The 17,953-nt window shown below is 33.0% G+C and overlaps 1 protein-coding gene across 2 annotated transcripts in view; it reads right to left on the bottom strand.

Annotated features, from left to right (window-relative positions):
* LOC132703614 (glutamate receptor ionotropic, kainate 2-like) overlaps positions 1-17,953 on the bottom strand; it is a 39,763-nt gene that overhangs the window by 10,333 nt on the left and 11,477 nt on the right. For both annotated transcript variants that reach the window (XM_060672975.1, XM_060672974.1), the window contains 6 exons: positions 14,051-14,274; positions 7,845-8,016; positions 7,707-7,791; positions 7,509-7,650; positions 7,319-7,456; positions 1,179-1,339 (listed from right to left, as the gene is read on the bottom strand). In XM_060672975.1, coding sequence (XP_060528958.1) covers positions 1,179-1,339; positions 7,319-7,456; positions 7,509-7,650; positions 7,707-7,791; positions 7,845-8,016; positions 14,051-14,274 — 922 coding nt within the window. The remainder of the gene's footprint in view (positions 1-1,178; positions 1,340-7,318; positions 7,457-7,508; positions 7,651-7,706; positions 7,792-7,844; positions 8,017-14,050; positions 14,275-17,953) is intronic.

Genomic DNA, 17,953 nt, shown 5'->3' on the forward strand with positions numbered 1-17,953 from the left:
AAACTTTCGTTCATAATCCTAATCACATCCACATCACGCGTTTGTAACGAGTACAACACAGATTTTCAGGATATCTTGCGTATAAAACCAACACTAACGTTGAAAATCACAACTACAGCCACATTAGATCAAAATTTAAAAATACCTGTTAATGCCCCACAAAATTTTAAACGATCAACTTGACTTGATCAAAGATTAACCTACGAATACCAAGGGAGAACGCAAGAGACAGGGCTTTATTTGATATCAACCACTACCGAACCAACACAGAACAGAACTCTCCGATCACTAGATTACAAAATATATTTAATTCTCATAACAGCTTTATTGATGTCGATATTTTTGTTACTCCTATTAAAGGTTTTAAATGCAGGGTGAAAAAATATTTTCTAGCACATAATACGACTTAGAACACTCTAATTAAAATGTAAACTTGTAATTTATAATTTATTTATAAACCTAACTTTATAAGATACCACCGGGATGCTTATTTTTTGGTAATTTGTACTGTACGCAACCTAAATTGTAAATAAATAAATAAAGGTTATAAGAAAACGATCTTTCATAAATTTAGGTATAATGAGGAGCAGACGAGATGTAACTCTGAAATCTTAAGTTCAAATTATAAACTTCGGTTCTGTATTTAATCTTATTTACTAGATAAGTGGTAGATTAATTATATATAATACCATAGAACCAAACCGAAGAATGCAATTTAGGTCGATTTTCCACAGATAACCATTTAGTTTCCCGTAACTTAGCTGATATTGATCTTTTGCGTATTGGTGGATTTGTTTAATGACATCTACAAGTCAGGGATAATACCGCAAGACTGGTTGATATCAACCTTTGTAACGCTACCAAAGAAAAGGAATACTAATAGTATCCAGACTACCGCACTAAAAGCTTGACGTGACATTTGTTAAAGGCATTCTTAAACAAACTTGTACAAAACACCTGATCATTGATTATCACTCACGTGGTAAATGTCATGCGAATTGTAAAACTCCACTCTAATCATGCAGTATTTATGAATGTTTTAAAATTAATTAAAATTCATTTAAAAAAATCAAAAATGTGTATTATTATTATAACTATCATGAACGCAAACTTTATAACATATCTCTTCGTAGATTTATACTCGTATTCAAATCGGTTCGATAAAAGTTTGTACCTACCATATTTAATTTTGTTTTGATTGGCTAGATCTTCAACACTGTTAATCGAGTCGCCTTTCTTTTGCATGGTTAGAAAAGCGGCTAGGTTGGCTGTGTAGGTGCTGGTCATGATGAGGGAGAAAAACCACCACATCGCAGTGGCTATTCTAGACGAGATGCCTCTGCAATGCATTCATTTGGTTTTCCTTAAACGTGTTTGTTGCCCGACTTTGTATGATGATTTGTGGATATTAATGTTAAAATTCATTATACGAGGAACAAATTTATTCATCTATTCCAGACAGTGGATGTTACAGAATGGTCGTTCTTTTAATAATGGTTATACGACCAAAAAAGGCATGTTTTATGAATATAAAATGTTTGACTTTTAAGATGCAGGGGGTTACATTTACGTTACATTAAAATGTTTTTTTTTTTATATTCTTTAGTCAAAATCAGTGGTAATTTTTATATTTTTAGCTTCATCATATTGAGTGTTGTTAAAATCAAGTGCTTAAAAACTAATTAAATTATGTAAGCGAAATTACAATGAAATGTAACAAGGTTTTTTAAATCACTTTTTTCTGTAACTGGTACAAAGTTGACTTTATTTCCTTTGACATAAATTTTATTACTGTTTCAGTAATTTTATTTCAACTCCCTTTTTTACCCATTCCCCAAAAATCACTGAACTTATAGATAGTTGTTTTTGAATATTTGAATTTGAGTTAATATCAGTAGGCCGCGACTGTTCTAAATGGAAAAGGAAATGAATGAATTGAACATTACCTCATAGGATTTGGCATAATAGCTATATAGCGATATAGCGAGATTAACATGGTAAAAATTGATGGTGGTAGGGATAGTTATACACACACTTAACTCCTTTTTTATTTTGAGAAACAACTGCCATAAAAATGCCGCATTCTGTCAGCGGCCATGATGATTGTTGAATGCCGCAAGACCATTGGTTAAAAACGAGATTTTAAATTTCGTGAATGCGCATATTGAATAAACCTTCTCAACATTTTTTGCACAATTGATTCTTAAGTTTCTGTATTATCAGCACTATATCTTTATATAGGTATTATACATGTTTCCTCTGACATATCCGAAAAAGAAAGAAGAAGAAGAAACTAATCAAACTTAACCAATTTCGAATTCCAATTATTATACCGGATGTTCCAATAAAAACTGCGAGTTACGGTATTTAAGAAACGGACGGTCCTAGAAAAAAAAGAGTAAATCGGTTAAGTAAATATGTAAAAACTAGAGAGGATGTCAATACATAGTAATAGTATCAGATGCTTTTCGAAATCATTGCTTTTTAGTTTTCAGTTCCCTTGTTCATATTTTAGGTTAGGATTAAGTTTTCACTAGGCTGTTGGGCCTATATATCTCTAGAGTTATGTTATAATTTCTTTTTTGAAAGTTCCAAAAATGCCCTCAGGGGGCGAGGTTTCCAATTACCTCACTTTTAAACAGCTTCAAGGACATTAAAGAAAAAAGATTAGAATTTGTCTCCACTTTAACAATGGGTAATAAGAGAAATTTGCGCCTTTTGCCGGCTATTTAAAAAACTCGAAAATAATTTACTTGATTTTGTCTCAAATTTCTAAGACCATCCGTTTCTTCCGTTACTGGGACATCCGGTATAATTAAAAGGCTATAGAAGACTGCAACTTTGAGTTTTAACTCGATTTAAATCTACAGAGAACGGAACAGTCCATTTCAAGAAAAGGTGGCCTAGACTGTGAAATCTGCAACTTTCTTACTCCAATAATGATCTAGATATCCCGCAAGAGTCATTGACATTTGTTGAAAATTTACTCAGGTATGATTCTGTTCCAACTGTTACTTTTTGACTTAAAACTTCTAAGATGTTAAAACTAAACATTCAAATTTTTTATGCATATTATTCATGTATTTTACTTTCAAAGTATAAGCTTAAAAGGATTTTACTCCAACTTCAAAGTGTCAAGAACGAGGAATAATTTTCAAAGTGACTCATTCATTCACGGTACTGACATAAAATAACTTTGAGTTCCAAAATCATATAAACAGATGACGTATTTTATCATGATTAACTAGACGTTTCATAAATCTCAAGGTAAACATAAAAATCACCCACTATATATTTTGCATTGTTCATAATTTCTTAGTGTTCTCAATTTTACAATAAATTTATAATGTTTTTTGACGTAAAGAGAAAAGAATTTGCCGCTCAGTGCTTTATAAAAAATCCCTGGCAATGCTAATTTCATGCTGAAGTTCGCATATTAGCATAAAAGGTGCAGTTTCTGAATATTTAGTTGGATGATACTTCTTGGTCGCAAATTTTTCGTATAAGGAAAAAAAATCGCTCAGTGTTGCTTTGTAGTGCTTCATAGAGGAAATTAGCATTACAATCCTTTTTTTACGGCACTTTTTTTAAATCCAGGGTAATGCTTCACGAGGAAATCGGCTGAATTTCTGTTTATTTCTGAATTTTTCTGAATATATCAACTCACAATTTGACCAAAATGAGTTAGTGAAAATTAGAATTGAAATTGCTAGAAAAGGGCTAATAAAACATGCAGCAACGTTCTTTGTTGTACGAAGTAGATTTGGACACTTAAAGCTCAGACGATAAAGAGGATTGAAGCATTTGAAATGTGGCTCTACCAAGCAACACTGAGGACAGCAAAAAATACCAACGCAGAATTATTAAAAAGTACGGGATATGGAAGAAAACTTATGAACATAATTAAAGTTCGAAAATAACTTATCTAGATTCCTCCTGCGTCGGTTGTTGATGAATTTAACTTGCTGACGTTTCGTCAATCATCCTGCTGGCTTCTTCAGAGTCAAACTGAAACTGGCTCGCATCCTACTCTATATATGCTTATATATTCTTTGAGGGGGCGTAGCTAAAGAAGGGGCAAGAACATTGTCTTGGATGACTGATTCCCATATTGGTGAGCCTCGGGTAAGATTGTTTGTTTGCAAGAATTTTTGTTTTATCCAATAAAACTTGATTTACGGTTTTATGTTACGTTGTAGAGATCATAATGTTAGTTTTGCTTTATTTCGGCACAGAATTTCCGTAAGAAAATAGAACAAATCAATAATACTCTTCTGTTTCTGCATCTTGAAATTGCTTTCATCTTGTCCCCATCCGAGTTTGATATCCTTTCAAACATGAATCACGTTTAAAAATTTGGAAAAGTAATGTCAACATTAGTGAAACTATCAAACTCTTCTTAACTACCAAACATTGTGCACCGTAATTCTAAAAGCAGATCAAAGAAATGAGGTGGACATGAACATAAGTAAATATGAGGAAACAATTCAAGATATTCTTACAGACGGATGCAACCGTCAATCAAAAAAAAGATCCTACGTCATCTATGAAACACAACGTTAAATCTGCTATTAAGGCTTCTTCTCTATCAGAATCCGTAAAAAATTATAAAATTCCTCGTCTTCACGGACTCCATAAGATTCACAAACCAGGATTAACCCTTCAGCACCATTGGTTCTCCGACATATTCTCTAGCAAAATATCTAGCTTCTATATTAAAACCCTTTACAGGAAAAGCTGATATTTTTGTAATTATTTCCTTATATTTCATTGAACAATTAAAAACCATTATATTACATCCACAGGATATTTTGGTTAGTTTCGACGAAAAATTTCTCACTATCGGACAAAAGTAAACATATTTTTTTAGTATTTTTTAAATAAAAGAAAATTTGGTTCATATTTTTTGCTAGTTATGATAAAATACTTTCCTTGCATAGCAAGCAATTTTTCACAACATTTTGGGTGTACCTTAAGTTAGTTGGTGAAAGCTAAATAATAATTAATATAAAATTTGACGAAAATGAAGGCGACAAAAGTAAAGCAACAAATTGTATTTAACAGTGTTTTATTTGAAAAAGTTGTATTTAACAGCATTGTATTGCATTCTATTTAAAAGAAAAAACATTAAACACACATTTTAGTACAATAATAATAATTAAAATTATGCCTTAATAATTTATAGAATATCCATTATTGAGAATTACCTGCTTGCAACGGCGCGACATTGACTCTTTCAACTTTTGAGTGACATTTTCTGGAAGATTTGTCCAAACTTCATTAATTTTATTTATCAACGATTGTTTATTTGGAAACATTTGTGTACGAATGCGACGTTCTACTTCTTCCCAGAGATTTTCAATTAGGTTAAGGTCTGGCGACTGTGCCGGCCACTGCAAAACTCTAACATTGTTTTCTGCAAACCACTGTTGAACGAGTTGTGAAGAGTGTTTTGGATCATTGTCCTGTTGGAAAATAAAACGTAACGGCATTTACCACTCTGCATAAGGGAGCAGAACATTTTGCATAAACTCCCTATAAACAAATCGATCCATTGTCTCATTAATGAAGTGTATAGGACCTAGGACCATGAGTAACATCCCCATAGAAAAACACTGCCTTTACGTTTAATTGTAGGTATTACGTACTTAGGGTTAAACCTTGTATTAATTGGTCGCCTCACACGTCGCATTTCATAAGAATTGAATATTTTATATCGCATTTCATCGCTGAATTTTCTTTGCACAGTTCGTATACCAACCATAATTTCTGGAATTTCGGTAATTATTCGGGGTGTGGACTTCCAAGGATCTTGTTGAGCAATTCTTTTAATGCGCCTGTCAGTCAAAACCGTTGTTTTTTTGGGTCTTCCCGATTTCGGCAATTTTTCTAAGTATCCTCCGTCATTATACGATGAAATTATTCTAGATACGCTGTACCGAGGTAACATAAACTGTCTTGAAATATCAGCTTGATTGGCACCTTCCATAAATACATTTACTACTCATTGCTTTAGGTCTTTTGAAATTGGAATTCATCTTGGCATAACTAGTCATGCACACAAATGGATAACTTAGCACAAAATAAACCCAACACGAGTTATTTTTGCATTTACTTTTACTAAAAGCTTCTTTTTGAACAAATTTTAGAAATGTTGCTCTATTTTTGACGCGTCGCTAATAAGCATTTAAAACTAATGTCAAAATAATTTCAATTCATTCATATATCTTATTTTTTAAGATGTTGCTCTACTTTTCTCTGATAGTGTAAGTCTAACTTAAATCTAAATAACTAAATCTTCTCATCTTAATTGAAAAATGCTTGTCATGAACATATGTTTCTTATAACATTATTACGAGTCATCGCGAATATATTGAAAGGCAGCCTTTAAGAAGAAAGCTCTCGACATCTTCCATCTAAAACCAAAATTATGGAAACGTTACATCGATGATACTTTTGTTATTTGACCTCACGGTCAAGAATCTCTCAAAGATTATCTTAGCCATATATCTTAACATACGTTTTACCAATGAATTAGAAACTAATAATGATCTCCATTTTTTAAATATTCTTATCAATAAAAGAAACTGAGATCTAACATTCTTAAGTTTTTAAGAACTGTAACTTTAAAACATGTCCAAAAATCTCTTGACGATCCGTCAAAGACAAAGCACTGTTTGAGATACCAGGCGTTTACAGCATTCTATGCATATGCGGCACAGAATACATTGGAGAGATCAAACGAAAAATATAGGCTCAAACCATATGAAAGACAAATAAACTCATCAGCAGATGCCGAATACAATAAAACTAAAATTCTTGCATGTAATAAATCAATTCTTCTACCAACGAAAAATCCGAGCACCTGTAAGCAACCAATCTCAACCGCGACTCAGGTCTTTACCTTTCACCAATATGGAAATCAGTCATCTGAGACAATATTCCTGCCTCTCATTTACTATATACACGCAGGTACACAGTAGACTGCGAGACAGTTTCAGTTAAGCTTTGAAGAAGAACAGGCATATATTTTTTTTACAGTTTTATTTTTGGTGAGCCAGGAATTTTATTTCTTTAACTACATGTTGAGAAAGTGCAAGGTTTAAGAAGTGATAATTCCAATTTTTGTAATGAAGAATTACTGTTTTTTATAAACCACATTTTTTTCTTTAACGACAAAAAATTTACACCAAATGCATCAAGAAAACTTTCAAAAGGGATTTCCCGAATAGAGTGCCGCATAAATCATACAACATTCACAAGACGTAATGCTGGCTTCCTACACGTGTAGTCTGTAAATGTCAAAGTGACGGCATACTTGGGTAAAATATCACAGCCCTGGGTCATGATCGATCCTAACGTCAACCAAAGGCAGTTTTTAATTCCCCAGATATTTTCAAGTTCTTCGGGATTTTGGTCGCAAGGATGAGGATTTTCCCAGTCGTCCGGATCCATCCTGAAAAGCGATTGAAATAAATGGTAGTATCGTGTTCCCCAATTCGCAGTACCTCGAAACGAAAAATATTATAATCGAAAGAATAAGATAAAGGGTGACCGTATAAACCCACACTGTCCAAGAAAAGGGCCTCATAAATGCGTACATGTTGTCAATTTCCTCTTGCTGTACTTTTTTGTGCAGAATGCTGATACCTAAAATGGCGGTATTTTAATGCAATTTTAAGAGAACGCGCACGTCATAAATTCACCTAGTGACATAAAAGGCATGCTGAAGTCTATAATTTCTCGTCTCTGATGCGTTATGGTGAAATCACAAATACCCAAATCGGCCCGCTAAAAACATCGACACATAAGCAGCGAGAAGCGGTCGGAAGGCTGGAACTTACCCTCAGTACCAAATCCTCTACTATAGTGGGCGTTTTGTCTCTGATTACGAACCTAAAGGTCATATTGAGAATTTTCGAAATTTCCGTTATCAAGTCCATGGAGTATCCTTCGTACCGCTCGTTTTCCGGTGCCCCGATTTTGAAAGTATCCATCAAATATGGCTCGATTAACCTTAAATTATGTAAAATTTCTATTTAAGTCCCGTTTTTAAGACTTGTTTCATAAAAAACTGATAATACTCTTAAAGCACTTTTTTTTCAATATTTTGAGCAGTAGACCACTATTTCGTCACGCAAACTATATTGTTTTGATATTTACAATTATGTCACTGACAATACGCATACGAGCAGGGAGTTAAAGGCAAGAATTGTGACCCAGTCAGAAGTAGCTCAACATTTTAAAGTAAGCAGAACAGTCGTTTTTTCTATTAATAAAGAGAGACAAAACGAAACGTTTGAAAGCAAAAGGGGACCTAGCAGACAAACAGTTAGTTCAGTTCAAGAAGATAGTCGTGGATGACCCTTTTCAAAGCGTGAAGAATGCAAAATTTCTGTTTGGTGAAAAATAAAGGCGTCTCATCTGAAGTGCTGACCTGCGATTAAAAAGACCGTACTCACTCCCCAACAAGAAGCAAGCACGACTTATTTTTGATTTTCAATCATATTTTCCTATGAAAAAATCTTTCAGTCTTCCAAAAGCTGTAAACTCAAAGTGTAGAGAAGAGTTAATATATGGGGATGGATTTTATCCAGGGGAATGGGAGTGGAATGGCGGATTCCAGATTGGTTGGTTAGTTTTGATTAGTTTTATTGAAATATTGTAGAACTCCAGAAGAAGAAATTTTATGCCTCAAAGCAGCGAGGAGCTGTGGCGAGGTATTCAGACAGTATGGGAAGAATTGTCGCTTGAAGAAAACTTCATAACTATGAGCCGAAGAATTTAAGCTGTAACTGATGCGGATGGAGATTACACATGATATTGTACAACTGACAAGTGTTTCTTCTTTTCCTGTTTATGTTAAAATGTTGGATCCTGCTGATAAGTGTCAACCATCTTCTAAATTTGTTACAATTTATTAAACCTAAACATATTTTTAATATAAATAAACGTTAACACAGTAAAGATTTACTTATTAAAAAGCTAAAAAATAAACGTTTTGCTGGATGTGATGATATCCCAATTTTTTTCATCAAGCACGTCTTAATATTCATCATAAGCGATTTACCCATCTAGTAAACGTATCCTCTGGTGAAGGAGAATTTCCTTCGAGCCACAAAAGCGGAAAGATTATTCCATTATATAAAAAAGTAGTAAAACAAATACTAACAATCACAGATCGGTTACAGTCATCATGTTTTTGTCGAAATTGTTTGAGTACGCAAATTTGCAACGACATTTATTGTATCTTGAAAACAATAAAATACTATCTGATAACGAGTTCGGTAGATACTTTGTTCTTGGAAGATATTGTTAATTATATACAGTTCGACGAGTGTCCTGTTGGGGTCTTGTGCGGGAAAATGTCTTGCAATGTCTTGCGGAGTTCTTTTTATCTTCTTTTACCGCTTTCAAAAAGTTTGCTTATGACTTTACGATATTTATGACGGGTGGGTGTGATTCATGCCCGGAAGACAAATATAACGTAGTTTTGAACGACGGGAACTCTTGGTTTAATGATAATAACTTATACGTTAATCCATTAAAAACATATTTTATAAGATTCCATCATAGTCAAAAGCAACGTAGAGACTTTTCGCTTCACATAAATACTGAAGATTTGCGATAGGTTTGATGTAAAGTTTTTTGGAATATTTCAAGATAAAAACATGAATTTTAAAACTGATTGTCCTTCTTTGGTAACAGGGTTGGTAGCCAACATCTATTTATTACATAACCGAAGGATATTTTAAAAGAATCACACATTATTACGCTCTTGTTGAGAGTAGAATTAGGTTTGGTCTAATTTTGTGAGGATGGTCGAATGATTCGACTAATGTGTTTGTGGTTTCGTGGTCCAATCTTCTTCTTGTAAAACCTATTTTAATTTTTTTAATATTTTGACATTGTATAGTCTAAATGTGTTTGAAATGTGTGTTTATGTGGTTTCAAATTAAATTAGGTTTAGTTTTGTGAAGTAATTTTAACTGAGTGAATATAACATCTAACATCACAGTTAAACATTTTAGTAAAAGAAATAAAAATATGTGATAATTTAAGTTCATTTAAAAAAATGTTAAACGAATGTCGTGTGATTAAATGCCTGTACTCAGCAGAAGAGTACTTTAGCTATTGTTTTTCCTTCCTTGTTTATAGATTACTGTTTAGGCTTGGATTATGCGTCATTATATATATATATATATATATATATATATATATATATATATATATATATATATATATATATATATATATATATATATATATATATATATATATATATATATATATATATATATATATATATATATATATATATATATATATATATATATATATATATATATATATATATATATATATATATATATTCAGAATTTCTTATACAAACTTTGTATAAATAAAGATTATTATTATTATTTTTTACACTTTAGTAAAATAAGTGATTTAGTAAATACACTTTGCTTGTAGTTATGAAGCGCTCTTATGCCTTTGGCTAAAATAGTTGACGAAACAGCTAAACTGAACCAATCGATATCCACAAGGAAAAAACACTCAATTCTCAAAAATATACGTATTAATTTTTATTACTGAAAATGTTTCCATAGACCAGTCTTTAAATCCCATATTGGAAGTCAAAACGCATCTTGTTTTGTCGAAATGCGATACGACAGCATGATGTGTATACAGCTCAAAATATAAAGTGAAATTTTCATGCCGTATCAGTTTTTTATGAAAATAGCTGTACATACAGTGACTGCAAAGTAATTCGATACGATAGCTTATGATAATTTTAATTGTTAGTAATAAGGAATTTGTTCAAGATATTTCGAATATTATGGAGGATAAAAAGCAGAACTAAGGGTGTACATCGTAATGTCTTTTTTACGTATAATTCCTCGGAATGCCACAGAGTTCAATTAGAATCCCACGGAATCCAATTTTTAAGAATTCTGTTTTATTTGATTATTTTAAGTAATAAGGAATAAAAATGTGGTAGTTATCATTAAACACACCACATAAATACACAAAAATGTTTCTTCAGCTACCTACAATTCAAAATTATTTATTACAATTAAAAAATAGTGTATTCATCGTCAACTTTATGTATAAGTATATAGGGTAGTCCGTAATGAATGCGCTAAAACGCAATCCAACGTTATATTTACACAATTTAATTTGGGCATATGAGGTTGGCAACAATGGGCGACATATTTATTTTCTTTGTCATCATTAATTGTGGTCAGTACTGAGGTTTCAAACTCCCATTGTGTAAAATCGTTTTTAAACAGGACGTTCTGACTAAAAACTATCGCTAGCTGTTATCAAGTAAAAACTGAGCGCTACGATCGAAGGTACTCAAGGTCAAAGTTCTTGACACGTAGCAGTAGATGTTGCGACAGCGCTGGGATTTCTACGCTCGAATGACTAAATATGTTGTTGCTTTGGACGAAGGCAGCTTCTGTGACCTTTCTCTTCTTCGAGTGAGTTTCCTTTTGGCGTCTTTCCATTTGAACCTGTGATGTTCTGTCCAAGTATTCTCTGCGAGACAAGATCTACTTGTTTCTCCACCTTGGGTATGTTTCTTGTGTTCTGGCTATTCACACATCCAGTGCTCGCTTCGTTTCGCCTACGTAAGATTTGCTACACTAGCAGGGCACTTTATATATGCAGTTTTTGTTGTCAGTGACGATCTCAGGTTTTGTTTTCGTTATTAAATTTTTTATAGTTTGGCCACAACGAAAGGAGGTTTTGACGTTGTATTTTGTTGCAATTCTCCTAATTTTTTTGGCTAATTTATGTGCTGCTTGTTATCGAGACTTTTTTACAATTCTGGTTATTGTAATTTAAATATTGTTGACCGTGACAGTGTAACAAAAACCCAGTTGCACTTTGTCACTTTGTTTTTCATCTTTTACTTCTGGGAGACCTTTAAATTTTTTCCAATAAATTTTCACCTGCTTACTTCACTTTGTAGTTTGGAGTTCCCGTACGAGCCGATTACGTATTTGCAAATTAGGGTTCAAAACTCTTGTTATATCGCGTTATATCCTCCACAAGGAATGTTATATCCTCCAGGAAGGAAAGTTTACGAACTGGGTAAATATTCAATGAGCAACAAAGAAGTACGATGAACGAGAACGATTTGGGTAATACAGTTTTAGAAAGACAAATTTATACAAAATTTGTTGCGTAACCAGACAGAGCAAATATCTCATAAAAACGGTTGCCTTCATTCTCGTATCTAACAAGCACGAACTTATAATGATAATAGATATTTTCATAGCTTCTTCACGTTTGGAAATAGCTTACTCTCTGTAAAAAATATACCAGCATATCATATTTTTCATCATTTTCATAGGGTGCCATTATTAAAAGATCAAAGTAATAATCAAAGAAAATTCCAAAAGAACGGAATGTACTGCTTGAAGTCGACCCAAAAATCGCTGAGAATATTTGACATTCGTTTTTGTTGGTTGTCCTAAACAATAGCCCTATTATGTATTTAATTTTCGAAAATTGTCATTTATTTGCTTGCTTCTCAGAAAAATTGCATACTATTATTGATTGAATTGCAAGTTAAAAATTTCAAATGTAATCGAAACGCTATTGAATTAGATGTTCAAAATGTCCACCCAGTTGCTGTATACATAGTCTAGGTCTTCTTAGAAGTGAAGTCAGCACTAATAGTTGCTGCGGTATCCTTAATTATGTTTCTCTGTTTTCAATGCTTTGTGCATAAACTAGTTTTCAGTCTTCCCCATAAAAATTAATCTAAGGCATTAAAGTCACTTGACCTTGCTGGCCAAGGGACTGCTAAACCTCTGCCAATCCACCGGTTAGTATAATTTTGATTAAGAAATTCTGATACTTGTCTATCAAAGTGAGGAAGTGCGCCATCGTGCTGAATTCACATTCGTTATAGTAATATTGGAAGATCATTTTCAATTAAACTCAAATCACGAATGGCCGTGACGCGTTCTTCAATTATAATGCCAACCAAACATTCATCGACAATCCATCTTGAAAATGCGATTCCTGAGTTTGTCGTGAAATTTTTAAGTGCCGAACAATGTGATTTACTGGTGTTATCGATACCGTGTCGATAATATTACAGGACAAATCCTTACATTTCTGAATATCCAGCGACTAAATTCAATTCTTGAAGCGTAGTCGGCCAGTTTCAAAGCTCGTAAAAGTAGGAGAAATTGTGTAAAGTTCTCGATACCATCATCCAGCCCACTTTAAGTGTATTACCAATTCTTCGGACACTATTAGAAGGTTGAGCATCATTCGTATAAAGTATTGCCTCTTCTTCAGCAAGTTCCAGTTGAAGTAGCTGTAGGGAACTTGCCTGTTTCTCTTAAACATCGATGGAAATTGCTCAAAACAGTTCTACAAGATACTCTACTATTGGGAAATCGTCGACGATATTCATCAACTGCCGCTCGCCCGTTTCCATTACACAATCAATAAACAAAGTGAATGTCGGCCTATTCTTCATTCGAAAAAGTAAACATTGTAAAATTAATTTAATTGATGCTGACTATCATGGGCACTTGGACTTTTCAATAATAATATTAACTGGCTAAAGTAATAGTGGAGCAACTAATTCTATAAAGCGCATTCTTTTTAAATGGCATTTCAAATTTCAAATGCTTGAAGCTCAGTGAGAATAGCGTTCCGGGTATATGTTCATTTGACATTTTTAACTTGAAATCTCCCCAGCAACACACTCCCAGGCTATGACAATCATGCTGTGGAACGCCCTGTATAAGAGAGAGTTTTCACATGTGCGATATATGCTAGATGCAACGGGTGCCCGAAAACGTAATATTTTAATTTGAGCTCTGTATCTTAAAAACTGAAAGGGCTGTGAAAATTTTTTTAACGGTCCGTTTAGTTTAGCGAAATAGTGGTACACTGTCGCGTAAACCGCAATTTTCTATTTATAAAAATAACGGAGATACCCAGCAAAAATTCCCAAAATATTTACTACAACCCCTATCCCACCCCATCCCACCACCGTTTATGATTAAAAACTGACTTGGAAGTAACTATAAAGTTGTGATTCTGTATCCGTTTTTGTAGTTCGAGTTCCCGCTCCGTCGCGTTCCTTGTAAGCTCAAGTTTATTAGGTTCCTTCGAATACCATATGGCGATGGGTTTCACCGGTTTGTCAACTTCGATCACTTCCAGCTTGAACATCGTCCTTCTACCGTTTTCCAAGCTGATTTCGCCGGTTAAAGCTTGCGTTTCCTGCACCACAGTCTGAAAAAATAAAAGTCATTCTTAGTGACCAATTTAAAATAGTGCCTTACAATTTTGATTTACATCAAGTCCCTTTCAACGTTCCTATTCTAACAAATATAATTGTGGTGCAAGTGGTACTCTAAAACTATTAAATAAAAAAGGTTGCTGGGCTAACCATGAGCACAGCAAAACAAATAGTTTTTCGTAACCAAATAATATTGTAAAAGAAGTTGTTTTGCTTGCAGATACATCGCTTTTCAACCAAAGTCTTGATCATGGATCAAAGAACTTCTTTTTTGGTTCTTCAATTGATTTAAGAATTATAATTTATTGAAGAGTATAAATCCGAATTTTATATGGGGCTACTTTAACAACAAGGGGTAACTTGGACACTAGGATCATTTTTTTAAATTTTCCTTTCATGGTAAGACATTAGGAAAAAGTTCCGGGAACGCGAAGTTACCAAAACTATTCTAGCGATGACTTAAAAAAAAACACTTGAAGCTATTAAAAGTAGCACGCCAAAGGGTAGCAATAGTTTGTAAAAATTCACACATAACCCTTCGTAATAAGTCCCTCGGTATACCGGTCGGTAGGTCATCCAAGTCTTCTTAGCAGCGGTGAAAAGGAAGTGATTCGTAAACTTTATTACAATTTGCAAAGTGTTTGAGTGTTGAGGCAGTTTTTTGAGAACATAAAGGAAGCATTAGGTAGTTTTGATAATAAATATTTATACAATTACCACGAAGCTAATATGGCTGATGTTCTGGTGATTGCGATAGACTACAGAAGATTCAGAATTCTTGCTATCGTTTCTCCTACGGCATCAGGAAGTTTATTTAGTTTTTTAGTTAGAAAATGTTTTCTTGGTTTAGTTCCTGTACATATCAATGAAAATGTTATTGTTACTGTTTTGGACGTATTTATTTTCATTTTTTGTTTTGATTTGATTTATTTTTATAGGTATGTAAAACGCAGATTAGGATATTTTCTCGAGTTTCTTAATTTTAAAACTATAAAATAAGTAAAACGAGTTATATGTCCCAAACTGCAGACGAAGCCCAAAGCTAAGACAAAGATAACGCATCGCTGATACCGCATTAAAAGCCCTATTTATTCGATTGTAATATTGTAAAAAACGCTCTTAATTATTCCAACCTTTGTAACGGCCAGTTCGAATAAAACTTTATTTCGCCTTCTGTGTAATAAATGTTTTTAAAAACGCTCTCCCGAATTTTGAACATTTAAGTAACGTTTTATTTTTGTAACGACATTTGTCCCTTAAAAAGTTTTTCAACAAAAAAACCTTTCTACTCTACTCTTCTACTCGTAGCAGTTCTAACCGAACGAATAATAACGACAGACGTACAAGTTACCAAACTCGTAAATCCTATACTTCCTATCCAGATAGGTAACGCGAAGTTAATTTATAACAAACATACATTTATCCATTATGTAGATCTAAGCCAAATAATTAATCATGTAGAAAGCATAGAGAACGCATTTAAAATAATTAAAGATAAGTATAATGTTAAAAATATAACTAATAATATTTCTTATTATGGACTTGCCGAAAATTTAATTCTAAGAACTGAATATTTAATACAAATTACGGTGGAAAATCTTGAAAATTTACATCCACATGTTCGTAAGGAACGAGGCTTAATTAACGCGGTTGGTAAAATAAATAAATGGCTATTTGGAACTCTCGACGCTGACGACGGAAATTATTATAAAGCAGCAATAAATACACTTGAGAAAAACCAAAATCATTTAGCCAAAGAACTAGAACTACAAGTATCTTTATCAAAGGGCATAATTAATAATTATAATAAAACTATTGCGAAATTAATTGAAAATCAACGAAAACTACAAACTGGTTTAAAAACATTTCAAAATGCAGTATTAATGACGATAAACTCTTTACAAGACTATTTTAGTTTTCACGGGATCATTACGCAATTAAACTTAGATTGCCAAAATATTATAATGTTTCTAGATAACCTAGAAGACGCTATTATGTTTGCAATAGTTAATGCGCTTCATAATAGTATTTTACCGATTTCGGATTTGAATAAAATGCTTAAATATTTAGCATCAATTTATAAAGAAAATCAAATTCCCCAATTTAAAAACATTTTATCTTCTTATCAAATTTTGGGAACTCAGGTAAATTTTGTTGACTCGAAAGTGATTTTTGCAGTCCATGTACCAATTTTAAGATCCAAAATATTTTCCTTTTACCATATTTTCCCAATAATCCAAAATCAATCAATTTTTATACCCCAATACCCTTATATGGCACAAGCGGAGAAGAAAAGACAATTCACCGCAGAAACATGTCCCGTCATCGAAGAAATCTACTTTTGTAAAGAAGAAACTCATCCCTGAGATGTATGCGTGGAGAATTTATTTGACAACATAGGAATGGAAAACTGCCCAATTATGAAAATGAACCTGTCAGAGGCAATTCTAGAACAAATCACTCAAAATTTAGTTCTTGTTTTGCCACAGAAACCTGAAAAATTGCTAATTAAGTATAACATGGATCAATATATGCAAATCGAAGTACCAGTACTGATTAATAAACCAGTAAACTGTCAAATAGAAATTAATGAAGAAAAGTTCTTCAACGATGTGAAAATCCAGTTCGGAAAACCAATATTTTTACCAGAAATCCAATCGACAGAAATGAAAGCAATGAAAGTCCTGGATACCCCCAGTCTTTCAAAAATAAATATCGATGAAATATAGCAGCTGAGAGACTTAACAGAAAAAATAACTTCCATGGAACCAGTGGAAGAAGAAACGAATACGTTCCAAATAATTGTTATTGTTTTTGTAATAATCATGGTTCTTATTTTAGTATTCATCATTAAGAAGCTCCTATTTGGAAAGGTACGAGAATTGAAGAAAATCGCATCCAAAGAAGAAACCTGCCAGGGAGAAAAGTCTTGAAGTTTTTTCGAAAAAACACTCCGTTATTTTCGAAAGTTAAGGAGGGAGGAGTTATATGTCCCAAACTGCCGACGAAGCCCAAAGCTAAGCGAAGATAACGCATCGCTGACACCGCATTAAAAGCCCTATTTATTCGATTGTAATATTGTAAAATACGCTCTTAATTATTCCAACCTTTGTAACGGCCAGTTCGAATAAAACTTTATTTCGCTCTCTGTGTAATAAATGTTTTTAAAAACGCTCTCCCGAATTTTGAACATTTAAGTAACGTTTTATTTTTGTAACGACATTTGTCCCTTAAAAAGTTTTTCAACAAAAAAACCTTTTTTTCCTTACCAAAAAAAAAAAAAAAAAAGAAATGCATGATTTTTAATTGGATGTTATTTGTGTCAAAGTAACCCGGAACGCCGGGTAACTTTGACATTCCCATTTTTAGATTTTTTCTATTGTTTTTAGACCAATTTGGACCACCACGCAATAGATTCAGCTGGTCAGATTTGTTAGAATCTAATTCATTCATTTCAACACGTTAGGTTAGCTATATGAGAGATGTATTAACGGCATACTCATCTGACGAGAATGGCCAACTTTTCATTAACACCCATACACTACAAATGACTGAAAAATATTCCACAAAAATATTGCTACACTCTATTCCTGACTACTACCAGATTTAATAGAAAATTAAATAGAATATGAACCACCAGAGGTACAAGCTGAATTTAGAGCATTGTGGTCT

Source organism: Cylas formicarius, unplaced genomic scaffold (assembly GCF_029955315.1).
Source record: "Cylas formicarius isolate icCylForm1 unplaced genomic scaffold, icCylForm1.1 PGA_scaffold_6__28_contigs__length_40554024, whole genome shotgun sequence".
Lineage (NCBI taxonomy): Eukaryota > Metazoa > Arthropoda > Insecta > Coleoptera > Brentidae > Cylas > Cylas formicarius.